The 21015-nt window shown below is 40.1% G+C and overlaps 2 protein-coding genes across 3 annotated transcripts in view; one reads left to right on the top strand and one right to left on the bottom strand.

Annotated features, from left to right (window-relative positions):
- The window catches only part of zdhhc8a (zinc finger DHHC-type palmitoyltransferase 8a), a 65957-nt gene extending 55239 nt beyond the window's left edge, over window positions 1–10718 (bottom strand). For both annotated transcript variants that reach the window (XM_057819687.1, XM_057819688.1), the window contains exon 1: window positions 10427–10718. In XM_057819687.1, coding sequence (XP_057675670.1) covers window positions 10427–10548 — 122 coding nt within the window. In that variant the 5' untranslated portion in view covers window positions 10549–10718. The remainder of the gene's footprint in view (window positions 1–10426) is intronic.
- Window positions 10719–18089: 7371 nt separating this feature from the next.
- LOC130905193 (rhodopsin) lies at window positions 18090–19097 on the top strand. Its single transcript, XM_057818335.1, has one exon. The coding sequence runs from the start codon at window positions 18090–18092 to the stop codon at window positions 19095–19097; it is 1008 nt and encodes a 335-aa protein (XP_057674318.1).
- Window positions 19098–21015: the final 1918 nt, after the last annotated feature.

The raw sequence follows: 21015 nt of genomic DNA, 5'->3' as shown, positions 1-21015 counted from the left end.
CACCTTTTTAGACTCGCCTTTTACACAGATTAGGATAGCCTGGTTTTATTGGCTTAAGGGTTTTTTAATGTCTTTGGATTTTATCGGTTTTATTGTTTTATTTGCTGTACTTTTATCGCGATGCGCTGTCTTTGTTTTATTTTATTTTATTTTTATTATCATATTTTTTTTATTGTCATTGTATAATATTTTCCTGCCTTTTATTTATTTTGAGCCATGTTTTGTTGTAAAGCACTTTGAGGGCCTTTCGGGTTTTGTAAAGGGCTATATAAATAAATTTGATTGATTGATTGATTGATTGATGTCCAAGAAAAGTATTTTAAAATGATAGTGGATAATATCTGCATCAGCTTGTCATTATCAATTTTGGGCCAATGTGCATATAGCAATGCTGTGGTGTCCACTTTTTGCCTGCCTGTGTTTGTGAGGTATTTTGTCGCCCCTGCAGGCGCTTAGGTGTAATTAGTTTCGATAAGTTCCAGCACTTTCTGCTGAAGTATGATCATATGTCGACGCGAGATCATCGCAAATAGAGACCTAAATCAACGAGCTAACGTCTGCAGCCAGTATACCATAACAGTTCTTGCCATCTCACCACATTGTTTGTGCCTTATACAAGCATCACTTGTCAGTTATATTCTTCCTTTGTTTTATATTCATGAGCACTGTATATTATATTGGAGATATGTATATTTCGTTTTGTTTGCATTTGTGGTATAATGTGGTTACATTATTTCATTGCTTGCAAGCTGTGCTACCAATTGACACATGTTGTATACTTTATTTCATGTTATCTACACAATGTTTTGTTGTTTTCAGTTTTACAAAAAATGCTGTTTTCAAGAGAAAGATGACCACAGTAAGGCCAATTCAACTTCTTTCCAGGGTCTGACTTCTCTTTAGAGACTGATTTGTTCGCGATCTTTCGATTTGTGCACCCATAAACAAATTGAGGACAGAATAAATGCCTTATTGGCACATGGCACTTGCACTTGATCTCAAAAAATTGATTTTGCACTATTTTATTTTCTTCCATAACTTTAGTTTAAGTTGTTCTCTTGTTTTTCACACAATGTTTATTTAGAAAACCTTGAGGTTGTTACATTTATCATTAGTAATGCATCGAGTGGGACATCACAATAGAATTAGCCATATTATATAGCCCACGACCACATATATCAGTATCGGGTCCAGGTCTCTCAGATTTGAAGGGTACCTTCTTGCAACAGCAATTTTGAGATCTCTCCATTGAGTTCAGCATAATTTAGAGCCAGACTCATCAATGGCCACCTCAGAATTCTCCAGCGCTTTGTTTTCAACCATTTCTTGGTGCTATTTGAGTTATTTTTTTTGGGGTCATTTTCCAGTTCGATCACCTATGACCTCTGACACAGACCCAGTTTTCTTACACTACATCCTACATTGCGGCCCAAAATATTTTGATAGTCTCCATATTTCATGACTCCTTGCACACTGTCAAGGCACCCAGTGCCAGAAGCAGCAAAACTACCCCAAAACATAATTGGACCTCCACCATGTTTGACTGTAGGCACTGTATTCTTTTCTTTGTAGGCCTCATTGTTTTTTTCTGGCACTGGGTCGAATGCTGTATTTTCTGGAAAAATTCCAGGGGTGCCAATAATTTCGTCCATGACTGTACACTTGACCCACGACACACCCACTTGCCCACAGCCAAACAGAGCGAAGAGTTTATATTTCAATATCAAATATTCAAATTCAATCCCGTCAGTCAAATACAGTGGGGCAAATAAGTATTTGGTCAACCACTAATTGTGCAAGTTCTCCCACTTGAAAATATTAGCGAGGCCTGTAATTGTCAACATGGGTAAACCTCAACCATGAGGGACAGAATGTGGGAAAATAACCCAGAAAATAACATTTTTTGATTTTTAAAGAATGTATTTGCAAATCATGGTGGAAAATAAGTATTTGGTCATTACCAAAAGTTCATCTCAATACTTTGTTATGTACCCTTTGTTGGCAATAACGGAGGCCAAATGTTTTCTGTAACTCTTCACAAGCTTTTCACACACTGTTGCTGGTATTTTGGCCCATTCCTCCATGCAGATCTCCTCTAGAGCAGTGATGTTTTGGGGCTGTCGTTGGGCAACACGGACTTTCAACTCCCTCCACAGATTATGTATGGGGTTGAGATCTGGAGACTGGCTAGGCCACTCCAGGACCTTGAAATGCTTCTTACGAAGCCACTCCTTTGTTGCCCTGGCTGTGTGTTTGGGATCATTGTCATGCCTAAAGACCCAGCCATGTCTCATCTTCAATGCCCTTGCTGATGGAAGGAGATTTTCACTCAAAATCTCTCGATACATGGCCCCATTCATTCTTTCCTTTACACAGATCAGTCGTCCTGGTCCCTTTGCAGAAAAACAGCCCCAAAGCATGATGTTTCCACCCCCATGTTTCACAGTGGGTATGGTGTTCTTCGGATGCAATTCAGTATTCTTTCTCCTCCAAACACGAGAACCTGTGTTTCTACCAAAAAGTTCTATTTTGGTTTCATCTGACCATAACACATTCTCCCAGTCCTCTTCTGGATCATCCAAATGCTCTCTAGCGATCGGCAGACGGGCCTGGCTGTATACTGGCTTTAGCAGGGGGACACGTCTGGCAGTGCAGGATTTGAGTCTCTGGCAGCGCATTGTGTTACTGATAGTAGCCCTTGTTACTGTGGTCCCAGCTCTCTGTAGGTCATTCACTAGGTCTCCCCGTGTGGTTCTGGGATTTTTGCTCACCGTTCTTGTTATCATTTTAACGCCACGGGGTGAGATCTTGCATGGAACCCCAGATCGAGGGAGATTATCAGTGGTCTTGTATGTCTTCCATTTTCTAATAATTGCTCCCACGGTTGATTTCTCTACACCAAGCGTTTTATCTATTGCAGATTCAATCTTCCCAGCTTGGTGCAGGTCTACAATGTTGTCTCTGGTGTCCTTCGACAGCTCTTTGGTCTTGGCCATAGTGGAGTTTGGAGTGTGACTGACTGATGTTGTGGACAGGTGTCTTTTATACCGATAATGAGTTAAAACAGGTGCCATTAAGACAGGTAACGAGTGGAGCCTCGTTAGACCTTGTTAGAAGAAATTAGCATCTTTGACAGCCAGAAATCTATATTATTTGTAGGTGACTAAATACTTATTTTCCACTCTAATTTGGAAATAAATTCTTTAAAAATCAAACAATGTGATTTTCTGGGGGGGGGTTTCACATTCTATCTCTCATGGTTGAGGTTTACCCATGTTGAGAATTATAGGCCTCTCTAATCTTTTCAAGTATGAGAACTTGCACAATTGGTGGTTGACTAAATACTTATTTGCCCCACTGTACAATAATGAGATTATGGCTGTTTAAAGAGACAAGGAAAATGACCTAAAAAGCATGAAAACTGGATATTTTCAACACAAATTGTCAAACCTGCTAAAATGACATCAAAGCTTACAAAGAATCATAGAAAAAAAAGCCATTACCACATTAAATGATAAAAAAAAATAAAATACAGAATGCAGAATTTCTTTATATTTACATAAAATTGATATTGATTGAATGTTGGCTTCTATAATTGCCACGTGACAGTTGTGGTGCTGAGAGGTAGATTAAGTCAGGTACAGTAAATCCCCGCTGAGGGCCCGACCGGCCCCTACCACCTCTGCTTTGCACACACCACAAGTGGTGTGTTTCCAAGCTCCCATCACAAATAGGTCAAAACATGGCTTCAAGGGATGATTATGACCTTTATGCCAAGCGTCACAGTTCAAAAGTGTCAAAAATTGTTTTTACATCTAAATGCGTAAAACATCATGCTGCGAGAGGCTGGCGGGAAGGCGTCTTATCAGTCAATGTGTGCTACATAGCCACGAGTCCTCGGGGTGGCCTGCTGACAGCCAACCAGGTCAGTGCCGTGGCACACAAGTGGCATATGGTCATATTTGTATGGGCTAGGGAAATTATAATTGAATACAAAACACATACATAAAATGGAATGGAGTGATGGGTTGGTGGTTAATTAGATGGATGGATACTATACTTTAATAAAACTGTGATAGGCCTATAATAGAATGTATAGGAACTTAACAGTTTGTGCGTAATTTCGTGTTTGAGTGCTTTTTTTTTTTTTTTTTTTTTATGAAATAACTACAGTGGCATCTTTCCCTATGAACGTCTCTCCGTACAGAATTTTCAGTTAAGACATGCCTCAAAGGGGAAACATTGCCTCTCGTTACGAAAGAAATTTCAGGATACGAAAGGCAAAAATACAGTAAGGCTGGTACTCGCAGAGTTTACTGAACATACTTATAGCCGCTCTGCCATTGGCTATTGCCCAGCATTCCTGGCATCCAATAACCCAGCGTCCTCTCCATTTGCCACTCGTGTTCTGACAGCTTTACGTGAGTGTGTTAACTCGTATTCTTTATTCTTGATTTTTTTCCCTATATGCACAACTCTGATTTTAGGTTTATTGTGCAATAATCACTGACAAAAGTTATGTCGCTTATCCATTTTGTAGCAACAATTGCTAATACCCTGACTTTTAATTATTCAATTGGTTTCAGAAATGGCAAGCTAAGACCCTCCCAAATGATGTTGAATGTACAAAGATATATTTGTTTCACTGAAAAAAGATTTATCATTTAATGAAGACATAAAGGTTACATTTTGGCAAGACAAAAGTTTTGTAGCCTACAGAAAGTAGTGTGAAAATTGAACAAAAAATGTACTTCAAATACAAAAATATGTTACATAACATAAGCGAATTAAGTAGTGGTGCTGTGAGATCCAAATGTAATATTTTGTATGACTTTCATGGGTTTCGGCAAGGATTCATACAATTTATATATGAAGTCATTAGGAACATCAAAGAAAGCAGTCTTGCATGCCTCCCAGAGTTCATCAACATTCTTGGGTTTCATCTTCCATGCTTCCTTTCATCCTGTTCTTGTCTGGTGACTTGGCTGGCCAGTCCTGGAGGATCTTGATCTTCTTTGCCTTGAGGAACTTTGAGGTAGAGATTGAAGTATGCGATGGAGCACCATCCTGCTGGAGAATTTGTCCCTTTTTATGGTTAGGAATGTAAGGGGCTGCCTGCAGATCTCTCAGGGTGCAGACAATTAAAAAACTGTGTGGCATTTGCCAAGGCCTGTCAAAAGGATGGACACTGGAAAAGTGGCAAAATGTGGATTTTTCAGATGAATCTTCCATTGAATTACATCACAGTCACTGACTCGCTGCAAATATTGCTGGAGACCTACTGTAGCCCGATGGATCCGAGATTCACTCAGAAACCAGTGAGGTTTGATGGTGGCAAAATCATGGTCTGGGGTTACATCCAGTATGGGGGTGTGTGAGAGATCTGCAGGGTGGAAGGCAACATAAATAGTCTGAAATATCAACAAATCTTACTTGCCTCGTACATTCCTAACCATAAAAACGGAAAAATTCTGCAGCAGGATTGTGCTCCATCACATACTTCAATCTCTCCCTCAAAGTTCCTCAAGGCAAAGAAGATCAAGATCCTCCAGGACTGGCCAGCCCAGTCACCAGACATGAACATCAGTGAGCATGTCTGGGGTAGGCTGAAAGAGGAAGCATGGAAGACGAAACCCAAGAATGTTGATGAACTCTGGCAGGCATGCAAGACTGCTTTCTTTGATGTTCCTGATGACTTTATCAATAAATTGTATAAATCCTTGCCGAACCGCATGGATGCAGTCTCTCAAGCCCATGGAAGTCATACAAAATATTACATTTGGATTTCACAGCACCACTACTTAATTCGCTTATGCTATGTAACATATTTTTGTATTTGAAGTACATTTTTTGTTCAATTATCACAAGTCAGGTTATGAGCAATTGTTTCTACAAAATGGGTAAGTGACAAGACTTTTGTCAGGGACTGTTAATTGTAACATGTATCTCTTACATGTTTTGATGCATTTTTATGCATTATCAAAGATTTATGTCTGAATTTGGGGGGCTTGGAAGGGTTTAGGGCATTTACAAGGAAACAGCGTCTCTACTTATAGGATTTTCAAGTTACGAAACTGCTGCATATAAGAGGGTGGACCAATCCATTTTTACTGGGACGGTTGTCTACCGCAGTCAATGGCATTCAATGAGTAAAAGACTGAGAAAAAAAAATTGTGTTACTTGGGGTCGTAACCAGATTTGATTTGTTGTTACTCATTTTAATTTCGTTTATCTAGCTTTTATTATTAACCCTTTCATGCATGAATTATGATCTTTTCATTACATTCATAGAGGACAGGGGTCTCAAATTGCGACCCAAGGGCCAATTACAGCTCATGGGACAATATTTTACGGCCCAATTTATAATTCTAGTAACAAGTGTTGCCCGCGCGTTTTTTGTGATGAGCGGAGGTTGGTAGTAATGCGTTACATTTACTCAGTTACATTTACTTAAGTAACTTTTTGAGGAAAAAATTTACTTTAGAGTAGTTTTACCACGCAATACTTTTTACTTTTACTTGAGTAGATTTGTGAAGAAACACTACTTTTGCTCCACTACTTTGTCCAACACTAGAGTCGTTACATTTTTCGTCTTTATGCTACATATTGACTTTTTAATTGCCAGATATGCCGACAGTGGCCGTCTCAGTTTCACCAATTGGGCGTCGAAACAATAACCAGTGACTTCATTATACCGATCGGAGTCAACAATGTTTTTTTTCTCTACTAGAGGGCACTCATGCTCTTTGGACAGGTGATGTTTCACATTGTTGTTCTGGTCTGAATTTGATTATTTTTGTGTCATCATTTTGGTCTAATATGGTTATGTAATACGTTATAATTGTTGTAATTAAATGTTATTCATTAATTGAGTAGTCTATTCAATGAATACTTTTATAATTGTACTTAAGTAAATTTTTGGATGAATACTTTTACTTGAGTAAAATTTTTTAGAAGTAAAACTACTCTCACTTGAGTACATTTTTTGGCTACTCTACCCTCTTCTTTTGATGAGCAATAAATATATATACTGTGGATATAAATAATTTGAAATAAAATGAATTAACTACCGGTAATTGAAGAATCTATTTGGGGGGGGGGGGGGGGGGTGCGGGGGGGTTATAAGAAGAAGTTAAAAAAAAAAGGAATTAAAAAAAAGCCATGAGAAATAAAAAAATATATAAATGACGAAGGTAAATGTAATTAAAAAACTATAACTTCAAAAAATACATCGAAACAAACTCCCTCCACAGATTTTCTCTGGGGTTGAGATCTGGAGACTGGCTAGGCCACTCCAGGACCTTGAAATGCTTCTTACAAAGCCACTCCTTTGTTGCCCTGGCTGTGTGTTTGGGATCATTGTCATGCTGAAAGACCCAGCCACATCTCATCTTCAATGCCCTTGCTGATGGAAGGAGATTTTCACTCAAAATCTCTCGATACATGGCCCCATTCATTCTTTCCTTTACACAGATCAGTCGTCCTGGTCCCTTTGCAGAAAAACAGCCCCAAAGCATGATGTTTCCACCCCCATGCTTCACAGTGGGTATGGTGTTCTTCGGATTCAATTCAGTATTCTTTCTCCTCCAAACACGAGAACCTGTGTTTCTACCAAAAAGTTCTATTTTGGTTTCATCTGACCATAACACATTCTCCCAGTCCTCTTCTGGATCATCCAAATGCTCTCTAGCAAACCGCAGACGGGCCTGGACGTAGGGCTGGGCGATATGGCCTTAAGTACGTATCACGATAAATTGAGCAGATTTACCTCGATAACGATAAATGATGATAAATTCGCCCAAGCAAACTGTTATATAATTTGAAAATTTGAATCAATGCATGGAATACAAATTAACAGTTTCTCATTAAATTTATTTACCAGCTTTCAATGTAACAATTGCACATGCAGTCTAAACATTAAGTATTAAAAAAAATCTTGGAAAACAATAAGAATTCTTGTGTGAACATTTATAACAGCTTGTATGACTTGAAAAATATCATCACTTGAATTTCATTAAATTCATTCCGCATTGTTATACACTAGATAGTGGCATACGTTTAGATATTTAGAATAGATACAAATACGACACATCCACCCGCCCCCCAGAAATTATACTTAATCAAAAAATAAAATGTTTCACAAACCTTTCCTTTCTTTTATTCGGCTCAATTATTTACATCTTATGATTTTGGAAATCCTTACATTATTCAATAAATAATATTCCTGTTCCCAAGCACTGTGCTTACTGTACTGTAATTTTTACAAAAAATAAACAATACATAGTTACTCCCCTTCATCTAGGACGAGCCACTTACAAGACTAGCACTTTCGTGTATTACAAATACTGCTTTGAACACATCTTCACAGACAAATGCAATGACACAGGCTTAAAGAGGTCAACTTTAATTGTGTAAATCACACTTAATGACGACACGATCTCCTGGTTGAAAAGACGACATCCACTTAATTCTATTGAAGATACTGTATGTAATGCTGAGGCAATTTGTCAACTTTACTTTAAAAAAGAAACGTGCACTGTTTATCCAGTAGATGGGGCTCTTGCAGTGTGTCAAACAGTGATTCAATTTAGGGCAATTGTCTTAAAAGTGGTTCATTGTTTCAGAAAGCCTCGGTTTTTCCATCCCTATCTGGAAACTGTCAAGAGTTTACTTAATGTCGGGTGAAAGTTTGGCGAAGCTAACTTAAGCCCGACTTCATCCCGTTTACTTGTAGCGTTAGCCGCTAGCGTTAGCAGCTAGCGTTAGCCTACCGGGCTTCTGTTTGATTGGCTTCCTGAAAACCATGTGACTCCAAACGTAAGCACACTTTCTGCTTTCTTAAAGGGGAATGAACATAGCTGAACAACACAGAGTCAAAGCAGGATGAAAAGACTATATTTTCTTCTTTTATTAAATTACCGAATTTACCGACATGGTCAAAATTACGTCGGTCATCGTGAAGAATTTCGGTAACGGTAAATTTTCGGTTTACCGCCCTGCTCTACCTGGACGTGTACTTTCTTCAGCAGGGGGACACGTCTGGCAGTGCAGGATTTGAGTCCCTGGTGGCGCATTGTGTTACTGATCGTAGCCTTTGCCACTGTGGTCCCAGCTCTCTGTAGGTCATTCACTAGGTCCCCCCGTTTTTGCTGACCGTTCTTGTTATCATTTTGACGCCACGGGGTGAGATCTTGCATGGTGCCCCAGATCAAGGGAGATTATCAGTGGTCTTGTATGTCTTCCATTTTCTAATAATTGGTCCCACAGATGATTTCGTTACACCAAGCGTTTTACCTATTGCAGATTCAGTCTTCCCAGCCTGGTGCAGGTCTACAATTTTGTCTCTGGTGTCTTTCGACAGCTCTTTGATCTTGACCATAGTGGAGTTTGGAGTGTGACTGACTGAGTTGTGTGTCTTTTATACTGATAATGAGTTAAAACAGGTGCCATTAATGCAGGTAGTGAGTGGAGCCTCGTTAGACGTCGTTAGAAGAAGTTAGACCTCTTTGACAGCCAGAAATCTTGCTTGTTTGTAGGTGACCAAATACTTATTTTCCACTCTAATTTGGAAATAAATTCTTTAAAAATCAAACAATGTGATTTTCTGGGTTTTTTTAATCCATATTCTGTTCTGTTCAAAGTTGAGGTTTACCCATGTTGAAAATTACAGGCCTCTCTAATCTTTTCAAGTAGTACAACTTGCACAATTGGTGGTTGACTAAATACTTATTTGCCCCACTGTATGTCTCGCGGCTGGCCTGGGAACGTCTTGGGATCCCCCAAAAAGAGCTGGATGAAGTGGTTGGGGAGAGGGCAGTCTGGGTTTCCCTGCTGAAGCTGCTGCCTCCGTGACCCGATCTCAGATAAGCGGGAGAAAACGGATGGATGGATGGATGGATGGATGGATGGATGGATGGATGGATGGATGGATGGATGGATGGATGGATGGATATTGTTTTTCTTTATATACATCTTGTGATATAGTATAAGTCTTGATTGATTTTAACTGGGAGGTGCTGGAAGCGAACATTCAATGAAAGAGTTATACTATGTGATGTCGAAAGATATATATAAAAGAATTGCTGACATTTGTTTTATTTTTTTTACTATTAATTTTTTAATGACCAAAAAAAAACTCTCAAGTGTCAACTTTTGAATTGCTGTCCACTGTAGTGACCGCTGTCCCTTAAAAGGTTAAAATCCCAAAATAAGTTCAAAGTCCATTTTTTTGTATTGATAGCACTCATTACGGGGCCGATTTAGTTCATGAAATATGCAGGACGTTCTGCTCATTGTTGAGACGCTGCTGTTTCAAATTCATCTTCCCGACCACTATTATGCATGACTTTGGTAAATTTGGGTATGAAACGAAAGTTCAGTCGGTCTATACCCCTTTGATCCTAAAATGGTAAAGTAAGTTACTCACGTGAAGACGAAGAAGAGCGAAGTGGAACCCACCAGGAGGCAGGCGGCGGTGCACACCGGGATGAAGGCGGACGCCCGGAGCGAGTCTGCGCCGCTCCCGGCCATCCTGTCCGTCCGGTCCATCTGTCAAGTCTCACGCCGTCCGGCGCATAAAGAAAACCCCCGCGAACAACAACTAAACAACACAAACATGTTCGAATGTGTTCCGCTTGCAAAATAAGGGAAACTGAGACGTCGTGGACGACAGTGAGACGACTGTGCGCACGCTCTCTCCGGAATGATGCCTTCCCGTGGGCGCTTCCAACCAAGAGCACGTCGCCTTCGGCTCAGCCCGAGGGTGGCGCTTTCACTCGCGGGTGACGTGAAAGTTGACCGCGCAGCACTTGTAACGCCTAAAGTGGGATTTTCTTATTGACTTCAAAAACTATATGTTTATTGTTGGATGATAACACCTTCACTTGAATGACTCCATAAGAAACCGTTTTCAAGAAAACGGCGGAATAAAAAAAATACATGTTAATATGACATGACAATGGACTTCATAACCTATTGACATGACACAGGAAACGGGGCCGATTCGTAGGAGGCCTACCGTAATTTCCCGAATATAACGCGCACTTTTCCCCCCCAAAATCAACTTGTAAAATAATGGTGCGCATTATACACGGGTACATAGATGGAGACAGTAATATGTATATATAAACTCACCGGCCACTTTATCAGGTACACCATGCTAGTAACGGGTTGGACCCCCTTTTGCCTTCAGAACTGCCTCAATTCTTCGTGGCATAGATTCAACATGGTGCTGGAAGCATTCCTCAGAGAGTTTGCGCCATATTGACATGATGGCATCATACAGTTGGTGCAGATTTGTCGGCTGCACATCAATGATGTGAATCTCCCGTTCCACCACATCCCAAAGATGCTCTATTGGATTGAGATCTGGTGACTGCGGAGGCCATTTGAGTACAGATAACTCATTGTCATGTTCAAGAAACCAGTCTGAGATGATTCCAGCTTTATGACATGGCGCATTATCCTGCTGAAATTAGCCATCAGAAGTTGGGTACATTGTGGTCATAAAAGGATGGACATGGTCAGCAACAATACTCAGGCAGGTTGTGGCGTTCCAACGATGCTCAATTGGTACCAAGGGGCCCAAAGAGTGCCAAGAAAATATTCCCCACACCATTACACCACCAGCAGCCTGAACCGTTGATACAAGGCAGGATGGATTCATGCTTTCATGTTGTTGACGCCAAATTCTGACCCTACCATCTGAATGTCAAGACCCATTTGACCAGGCAACGTTTTTCCAATCTTCTATTGTCCAATTTCGATGAGCTTGTGCAAATTGTAGCCTCAGTTTCCTGTTCTTAGCTGAAAGGAACTGCTGTAGCTCATCTGCCCCAAAGTTCGACGTACTGTGCGTTCAGAGATGCTCTTCTGCCTACCTTGGTTGTAACGGGTGGTTATTTGAGTCACTGTTGCCTTTCTATCAGCTCGAACCAGTCTGGCCATTCTCCTCTGACCTCTGGCATCAACAAGGCATTTCCGCCCACAGAACTGCCGCCGCTCACTGGATATTTTTTCTTTTTCGGACCATTCTCTGTAAAACCTAGAGATGGTTGTGCATGAAAATCCCAGTAGATCAGCAGTTTCTGAAATACTTAGACCAGCTCTTCTGGCACCAACAACCATGCCACGTTCAAAGTCACTCAAATCACCTTTCTTCCCCATACTGATGCTCGGTTTGAACTGCAGGAGATTGTCTTAAACCATGTTGCCGGCATGTGATTGGCTGATTAGAAATTAAGTGTTAACGAGCAATTGGACAGGTGTACCTAATAAAGTGACCGGTGAATGTGTGTGTGTGTGTGTGTGTATATATATATATATATATATATATATATATATATATATATATATATATATATATATATATATATAAACCGATTTTTTTTTTTTTGACACGGCCATGTTGTGTTGAAGAAACGTATGTGGCAATCCGTTGCCGACCATTACGGTACATGACGTCACCATTTTGTTTCGGTAATACTTCACTCTGATCGGCCGAATGATTTCGTCTGTGTTAAATTCTGCTTTTCCTGTGTCCGTCAACTATATCTGTCCCTCGGGAAACTCAAACCCAAATAACAATAGTTCCTATTGTTACTGCCGTGCCGACAGCGATGAGCTCGCTCGGATTTCCGACTTACGTTCTCACTTTCATTTTACCGTATCAATCCATGGAGGAAACATTTATTCATCATGATGAAACGAGCAAGTTATACAGCAGCCTTTAAAAGAAAAGTCACATCTGTTTTGTTTTCTCCTGGATTCTGGTCAATTCAAGAAGTTATCAGATCATATTATTACAGTACATATTGTCAGTTCACGGTAATGTTTTGAACTACCAATGTGCTATGCTTGTGCTGTGTTTCACCAGTCATTAAAATTACATTTCTGAATCTGTACACGAGCTCTATTTTCTTGTATTCTTCTATTTATTGGTGCTAAAATTAGGTTGGGCGTTATACACGGGTACAATCATTTTCCCTAGATTTTACAAGTAAATTTGGGGTGCGCATTATACACGGGTGCGCCTTATATTCGAGAAATTTTCAAAAACTTCAAATATTTTCAAAACCAAAGCTGCTACCGACCTAAAACCAAAACAGGCACCTCCCTTAGCCATATATGAGTCTCCTAGAGCAGCGGCATCAAAAAATTCTAAGACGTTCCCTTATAAAATCCCGATTATTTTTTATATACCGGTAGGTATAACAAAACTTAAAATGGCGATAAAATTATCAGATTTTACACTAGATACACAAAAAATTACCAAATGCATTAATAATCACCTATATTTTCAGGATCAATAGCAATATTTAACATATCATATGTGTTTTGCCCAAAATAACAAATTCTTTTTTTTCCCAACAGCTAATAAATCACTCAGTTTTCACATCAAAAACTAGCTACTTGAGGAAAACATGCAGAATCAATTATATTTTATAAATAGATTATTAATTAATTCTACATGCAATCACAACTTATTATAGAATAGAATAGCCCTTTATAGTCATTATACAGTTAGTTATATAGTTGTAGTGAATGAGGCTAGCGGCCGCCTGACGTAAACAAAGCTTTTCTGGTGAAAATTCTTGTGAATAAATGCTTAAATCCCCGAATTCTTCATAGATATGGACGTAAAACAGTCTCGATTCTTGGTTAAAAGCAAATAAAACGTGCATTTAGCGTTTATTTTACGTAAATACGCCAAAGCACAATGCTACTGTTAGTGAACGAGGATAGCCGTCTGATGTAAACTAAGCTTTTCTGGCAAAAAATCTTGTGAATAAATGCTTAAACCCCTGAATTGCTTATGGATATGGACGTAAAACAGTCTTGATTCTTGGTTAAAAGCATAAAAACGTGCATTTAGCATTTATTTTACATAAATATGTCGAAGTATAATTCTACTCTGTTAGCGAATGAGGCTAGCGGCCGCCAGACGTAAACAGAGCTTTTCTGGTAACAATTCTTGTGAATAAATGTTTGAATCCCTGAATTCTTCATAGATATGGACGTAAAACAGTCTCAATTCTTGGTTAAAAGCATAAAAGCGTGCAGTTAGCGTTTATTTTACATAAATAAGGCGAACTATGATGCCAATGCAGTAGCGGCTGATTTCTCCAATTGATTTTTTTCACAAGTTTAAAAATGCATTCAGGGTACGAAAAATATAATAATTACCTATAATCCTCGAACAAATCACTCCTGAGACAATCTTTCCTGTTTGTATGCAGTACAGCTTTTGTACTTCTTCAAACATCCAAGCTTAAATCCGGCTTGGACATGAGCGTGTGCCGTCTTTGAATGACTATTACTAAATGAAGCTCAGCCCCCTATGGCAAGGCGTGACGCAAAGAATGACGAAGTGTCAGCCCAATAGAGTTTTGAAGTCTATGACATGACTTGTGCAAGTCTTTCAGGGTTGACATTAATTAATGTCTTATATAGAAACTATTACATTTTGATTTGCGCTCCCTCGTCAGCATAAACTTGCCAGCGGAGACTATTGATGCGAGCTGCCCCGTCCAACAATGCAAACTTACATTTTGGCATGCTTATTCATTTCCACTAGGGATGTCCCCTATCTGATCACGCCATTGTAAAATGGGCCGATCACGCCATTTTTCAGAAGATCGAAATAGGGTGAAAAGAATCGTTTTTTTTTTGTTTGTTTGTTTGTTTTAAGGGCTAAAAAGTTACAAAATAATCGAGAAATACAATGGAATTACCTAAAGAAACATAAGTATATACAGTTTTACCTCAACATACGAATTTAATTTGTTCCAGGACTTGGTTTGTAAGTCGAAGTAGTCATACGTCGAGCGGGATTTTCCCATAAGAATACATTATACACTGCTGGCCAAAATTATTGGCACCCCTGCAATTCTGTCAGATAATGCTCAATTTCTCCCAGAAAATGATTGCAAGTACAAATGATTTGGTAGTAATATCTTCATTTATTTTGCTTGCAATGAAAAGCAAACAAAACAAAAGCGAATGGGGAAAAAAATTAAATCATTATCATTTTACACAAAACTCCCAAAAAAAGGACCGGACTAAAGTATAGGCACCCTTTGAAAAATCCCGTGATGCTTCTCTAATTTGTCTAATTAACAGCACCTGTTACTTACCTGTGGCACAGACCAGGTGGTGGCAGTAACCAAATCACACTTTTAGCCAGTTAAAATGGATTAACGTTGACTCAACCACTGTCCTGTGTCCTTGTGTGTACCACATTGAGCATGGAGAAAAGACTGAAGACCAAGGAACTGTCTGAGGACTTGAAAAGCAAAATTGTAAGGAAGCATGGGCAATCTCAAGGCTACAAGTCCATCTCCAAAGACCTGAATGTTCCTGTGTCTACCGTGCGCAGTGTCATCAATAAGTCTAAAGTCCATGGCACTGTGGCTAACCTCGCTAGATGTGGACGGAAAAGAACAACTGACGATAGATTTCAACGAAAGATTGTGCGGATGGTGGATAAAGAACCTTAACTAAGATTCAAACAAGTTCAAGCTGTCCTGTGTTCGGAGGGTACAACAGTGTCAACCTGTACTATCCGTTGACGTCTGAATGAAAAGGGGATACCCAGGAAGACCCCACTTCTGACCCAGAGACATAAAAAAGCCAGGCTGGAGTTTGCCAAAACGTACCCGAGAAAGACAAGTGTTTTGGAACAATGTTCTCTGGTTAGATGAGACAAAAGTAGACATACAACATAGAGTTTACAAGGAAAAAAACGAGGCCTTCAAAGAAAGAACACGGTCCCCACAGTCAAACATGGCGGAGGTTCCCTGATGTTTTGGGGTTGCTTTGCTGCCTCTGGCACTGGACTGCTTGGGTGTGTGCATGGCGTTATGAAGTCTAAAGACTACCAACAAATTTTGCAGCATAACGTGGGGCCCAGTGTGAGAAAGCTGGGTCTCCCTCAGAGGTCAGGGGTCTTCTAGCAGGACAATGACTCAAAACACACTATAAAAAGCACTAGAAAATGGTTTGAGAGAAAGCACTGAAGACTTCTAAAGTGGCCAGCAATGAGTCCAGACGTGAATCCCATAGAACACCTGTGGAGAGATCTGAGAGAGAAGGCACTCTTCAAATCTCAGAGACCTGGAGCAGTTGGCCAAAGAAGAATGGTCTAAAATTCAAGCAGAGCATTGTAAGAAACTCATTGATGGATACCGGAAGCGGTTGTTCACAGTTATTTTGTCTAAAGGTTGTGCTACCAAGTATTAGGCTGAGGGTGCCAATACTTTTGTCCGGCCCATTTTAGGAGTTTTGTGTAAAATGATTGATTTATTTTTTTTTTTCATTCTGTTTTGTGGTTTTATTCCATTGCAAGCAAAATAAATGAAGATATGCAATGCATTTGTAATTGCAATCATTTTCTGGGAGAAATTGAGCATTAGCTGACAGAATTGCATGGGGTGCCAATACCTTTGGCCAGCAGTGTAGTTGGAAACCTTTATTTATTGTTGGAGTAAATTTGTTCAATTCTACAAACGAAAACATTTTTAGTAAACGTTGACTAAAGCTAGAGGAAGTTAGTGTTGAGTTTTCATCAACAAAAACTAGACAAAGACAAACATATTTTGAGATGACTAAACAATGACTAAGGCTTATCAGTATTATCGTCCAAAAGACTGAGACTTAGACGAAATTCAAAATGGCTGCCAAAAACAACACCGATTCACACAAACGTAGGCTACGTGGACTAATGCAGTACTTCTCAAATAGTGGGGCGCGCCCCCCCAGGGGGGCGCAGAGTGATGCCAGGGGTGGCGCGTATGACCTCGGGGAACATGCTTTTTTTTGGGGGGGCCGTACTAGAATAAAGTGTACTTGCACATCCACTCAGTGGGTGGCAGTGGCGCTCTCATTTTCAAAGTGCGCGCAGTATTTTTGAAGTAAGCAAGAGCACACAGAAGAGACTCATGAAGAGCTGGAGAGCTGTGTGATGTTTTCGAAAGCCGTTTTCTGGCCGGACTCACGCAGCGACCCACTGTCTTCTCCGGTTCTCACGTGTCCGCCCGAGAAGTGCCATTTTCGGCTTGGGATCGTCACGACGATCGCCCTCACCTACGATTCTCCCTCGGCCGCCGAGAATGCACTTTTTTCGGGCCGTTTGCCTTTTGGCTTTGACATTTAATACAGTGGTAGATGAGGAAAGACCACTGTTTACTATGTCTAAAAATGATTATAGCGGACAGCCGGAAGCCAAATCAATTAAGACGCCACTTAAAGATATTAGACCCCAATCTCATTGATAAGCCGCTTGGTTGTTTTTCAGTGAAAACGTGCCGAATATTGCCAACAATCGTCCCGCTTTGTCAGTGTTATAACAGTAAACCAGTGAGCACTGTTAGCATGCTCAGTGCAAAATAACCCCACACCATTGCAAACTGGAGGTGAACTGTAAGCAGCGAGCAGCGAAAATAAAAACTGTCCTTCTGTCCAAAGACACCTTTTTTTCCCTCCTCTATTCAGTTTTGTTTTTTCCGTCAAACTTTTTTGGCATATTGTCCTCATGAGTTCATGTTTCTAATCAATTTGAATTTGTTATTATTTACTGATTTTATTTTTCAGTATCAAATGGTCAACAATTTACCTTGAGTGTATTTTTACAGTTTGGATGTGACTTTTTTTTTTTTTTTTTTAATTCAGGCAAATTGATGCGCGTTAAGTGTTTTCTGTTACAAACAAAACAATGTTAATAAAGTTATACTTTATAAGTTGATCTCTGTTATTTTCTCTGATAGAAAAAAAAGGATACAATGTGAGGCAGAGGTGTACTTATAATAGTAATATTATAGACAAATGATACTATTTACAGTGGCGGCAGAATTTAGGGGGGGCGCGAAACATTTACATCTTCCTTGGGGGGGCGTAACAGAAAATAATTGAGAAGCACTGGACTAATGCAATGTGAAATGACACATCATCACAAGATGAGGCTCCCAGGGGTTAAAGCTGCTCTAAGGATGTGTTTACTAAAAGCTGATTGGTTTGAGGGCGTTCCCCTGCTCTTCCATAGAAGTCTGGAACATCATTTATTCTTTCAGCAAATTATGTCAACAGGTGGAACAATGGATGCAGAGGAGTTAGTTGAATCCATCATCCGAGCACTTATGTTTTTGGCGGGCATTATCGGTAACAACTATTTGGCCATCAGATCCATCCCCTCCAGGAGATCTAGCATCTCCACCAATGACGTGCTCTTCATCAACCTGGCGGTCTCCAACCTGATCACCAACTACCTGGTGGACCTTCCCGACACCATAGCCGATTTCGCCGGCCGCTGGTTCCTGGGCGAGGCGTACTGCGGAGTCTTCCGCTTCTGCGCCGACCTGTCAGAGACCAGCAGCATCATCACCACCTTCTTCATCAGTGCCTTCTGGCACCAGAAACTGGTGGGCTCCTTGAAGAGGGGCGGTGCGCCCGTCAAGTTGGATAACATGGCATTGGTGCTGACCCTTCTGGCCGGCAGCTGGGTCACGGCCTTTGCTTTCAGCACACCGCACTTTTTCTTCGTGAGGGTAGAGGGGACCAACGGGAGCGAGGATGACTGCGTTGACGTCTTCCCGGATGCCTTCTCCAGACAAATGTATGACATCTTCTACCTGACGCTGGCCAATGCCATACCTCTCACCGGGATGCTGATTGCCAGCGCTCAGATCGTGGTGACCTTGTTGAAGAACCACCAGAGAATCCGGGGTCAAACAGAAGAGCTCAGCAAGGATAGAGCTCTTGATGGATCAGTCGGCACCGTTTCCGAACAGAACGCCAACGCCTCCACGTCCGATTTGCAAACTGGCGTTGCCCCTGCAGCTTCATCCAAGCCTGGCCAAATGCGCTCAGGGAAGCCCAATTCCGCCCGCCAAGTGCGGGCGGCCAAGAGCGTGGTGGCGGTGGCCAGCGTATTCCTGGTGTGCTGGCTGACTCATCTGCTGTTGCGCATTACCAACAACTTCCACACCTCCTCGCTGTTGGTGGAGGTGGCTAGCTACATAGCAGCCTCCTACACCTGCATCATACCATACATATTCCTGCACGGGGTCAAAAAGCTCTCATGCTCGTGCATAAATAGAAGTTAAAATGCATATCAACTGCAGGCTTGGTTCACAATGTCCGTCTTCTGTTCGCCTTTATTTGCGACCATCCCTCTAGGTTCAAACGGATTGCATGTCCATCGCTGTCAGTTGCACTGAAACGTGATACTGCCAGCCCCTCAAGGTTAAGATGGACTGGACATCTATTGCCGTCAATGGCAGTGAATAAGTTCACATCAGACCAATTAGACATTGACACTGGATAATTTCCCGAAGAACACTTGTACGGAATCAGCAAGGGTAGAGGCAAGACTACCCCCAAAAATTTGACCTAATTTTTGGAAGGTTATCGGAGCAAAAATATGTCTTACAAAACACTTTGAAGGCTAACATATTTTTTTTTATTATAAATCGCACTTTTTTCATAGTTTGACTGGGTCTGCAAAGTTTTTCCCCCCAAGTTAGCCTGTTTTTAGGCTTTAGATATCCGAAAAACTTAATATATATTCCCGTTAACAGAGGTCTATTTAGCCTGCTGTTCTACATTTTACCATTATTAAAGCATGTTTGTTTCTCAATCTGTATAAATCTTTATTTGAACCACATTTACCGTATTGGCCCGAATATAAGACAGCCCTGATTATATGACGACACCCTCTTTTTCAAGACTCAAGTTTGAAAAAAAAAGACTTTTTGATAACCAAATTAATTTTTATACAGAAAATAATTACAGTACATCCAAAACAAATAATTATAACAATATATTTGAGAGAAAAAGCATGTTATTTTGCCTCATTCAAATCTTAATATCTGAACATTTAAATATGTAAACTAAAGTGCAATCACATTCGTAAATGAATGGCTTCTGGTTTTTGAAATGTAAATAAACCAATCTATTGTGATAAAACAATAAAATTGCATTAACTGCATTAACTATCAAAGTGAAGTCTAACTAACTGTAGTCTTGAAACAAATTTGAATAGGGTTGTTCCGATCATGTTTTTTGCTCCCGATCCGATCCCGATTGTTTTAGTTTGAGTACCTGCCGATCCCGATATTTCCCGATCCGATTGCTTTTTTTTGCTCCTGATTCAATTCCAATCATTCCCGATAATTTTTCCCGATCATATACATTTTGGCAATGCATTAAGAAAAAAATGAATAAAACTCGGACGAATTTATACATTCAACATAAAGTACATAAGTAATGTATTTGTTTATTATGACCATAAATCCTCAAGATGGCATTTACATTATTAACATTCTTTCTGTGAGAGGGATCCACGGATAGAAAGACTTGTAATTCTTAAAGGATAAATGTGACTTTGTATGTTGTGACTAAATATTGCCATCTAGTGTATTTGTTGAGCTTTCAGTAAATGATACTGTAGCCATGGCCAAATGCATGATGGGAAGTAGAACTATGACTGTGCGTAGTGCTACCAATTGATATATCTTCTCTGCGTTGGGAGGTAACATAAGGTGTTAAGATAAAGATAAATTGCTACCTTGCTTTCCCACATTGCTTCCCATGATATTTCTAATCGTAGGGAGAGGGATTGTAAGGCTTTAGCCAATTAAAAAAAAGGCTCCAAAGGCTGCCAAAATTCACTCTACTCATTTTACGCTGCCTTTTATCTCTTTATATAGGTAAAACGGCGCCATTACAGATTGAGCGCGACAATGCGTGAGTGGGTCGTGCAACGCATGCATTAATTGCATTAAATATTTTAACGTGATACTTTTTTTAAAAATTAATTACCGCCGTTATTGGGATAAATTTGATAACCCTACCTTAAGCCTAAACTAAAGACTCTGGATGAGTGTAACATCTTATGTCTATAAAGTTAAATACAATTAGAAAACGATTTAATTTAAATATATATATATATTTAAAAAAGGGATGGCCGATATTTTTATGCCGATTCCAATACTTTGAAAATGACGTGATCGGACCCGATCG

Source organism: Corythoichthys intestinalis, chromosome 17, assembly GCF_030265065.1.
Source record: "Corythoichthys intestinalis isolate RoL2023-P3 chromosome 17, ASM3026506v1, whole genome shotgun sequence".
Taxonomy (NCBI): Eukaryota; Metazoa; Chordata; class Actinopteri; order Syngnathiformes; family Syngnathidae; genus Corythoichthys; species Corythoichthys intestinalis.
The sequence above is the reverse complement of the archived record's forward strand: the minus strand, read 5'-3'. Positions and strand labels throughout refer to the sequence as shown.

Bases quoted from the DNA above. Each gene is read 5' to 3' on its own strand.
- LOC130905193 (XM_057818335.1), top strand. From the start codon at position 18,090: ATGGATGCAGAGGAGTTAGTTGAATCCATCATCCGAGCACTTATGTTT.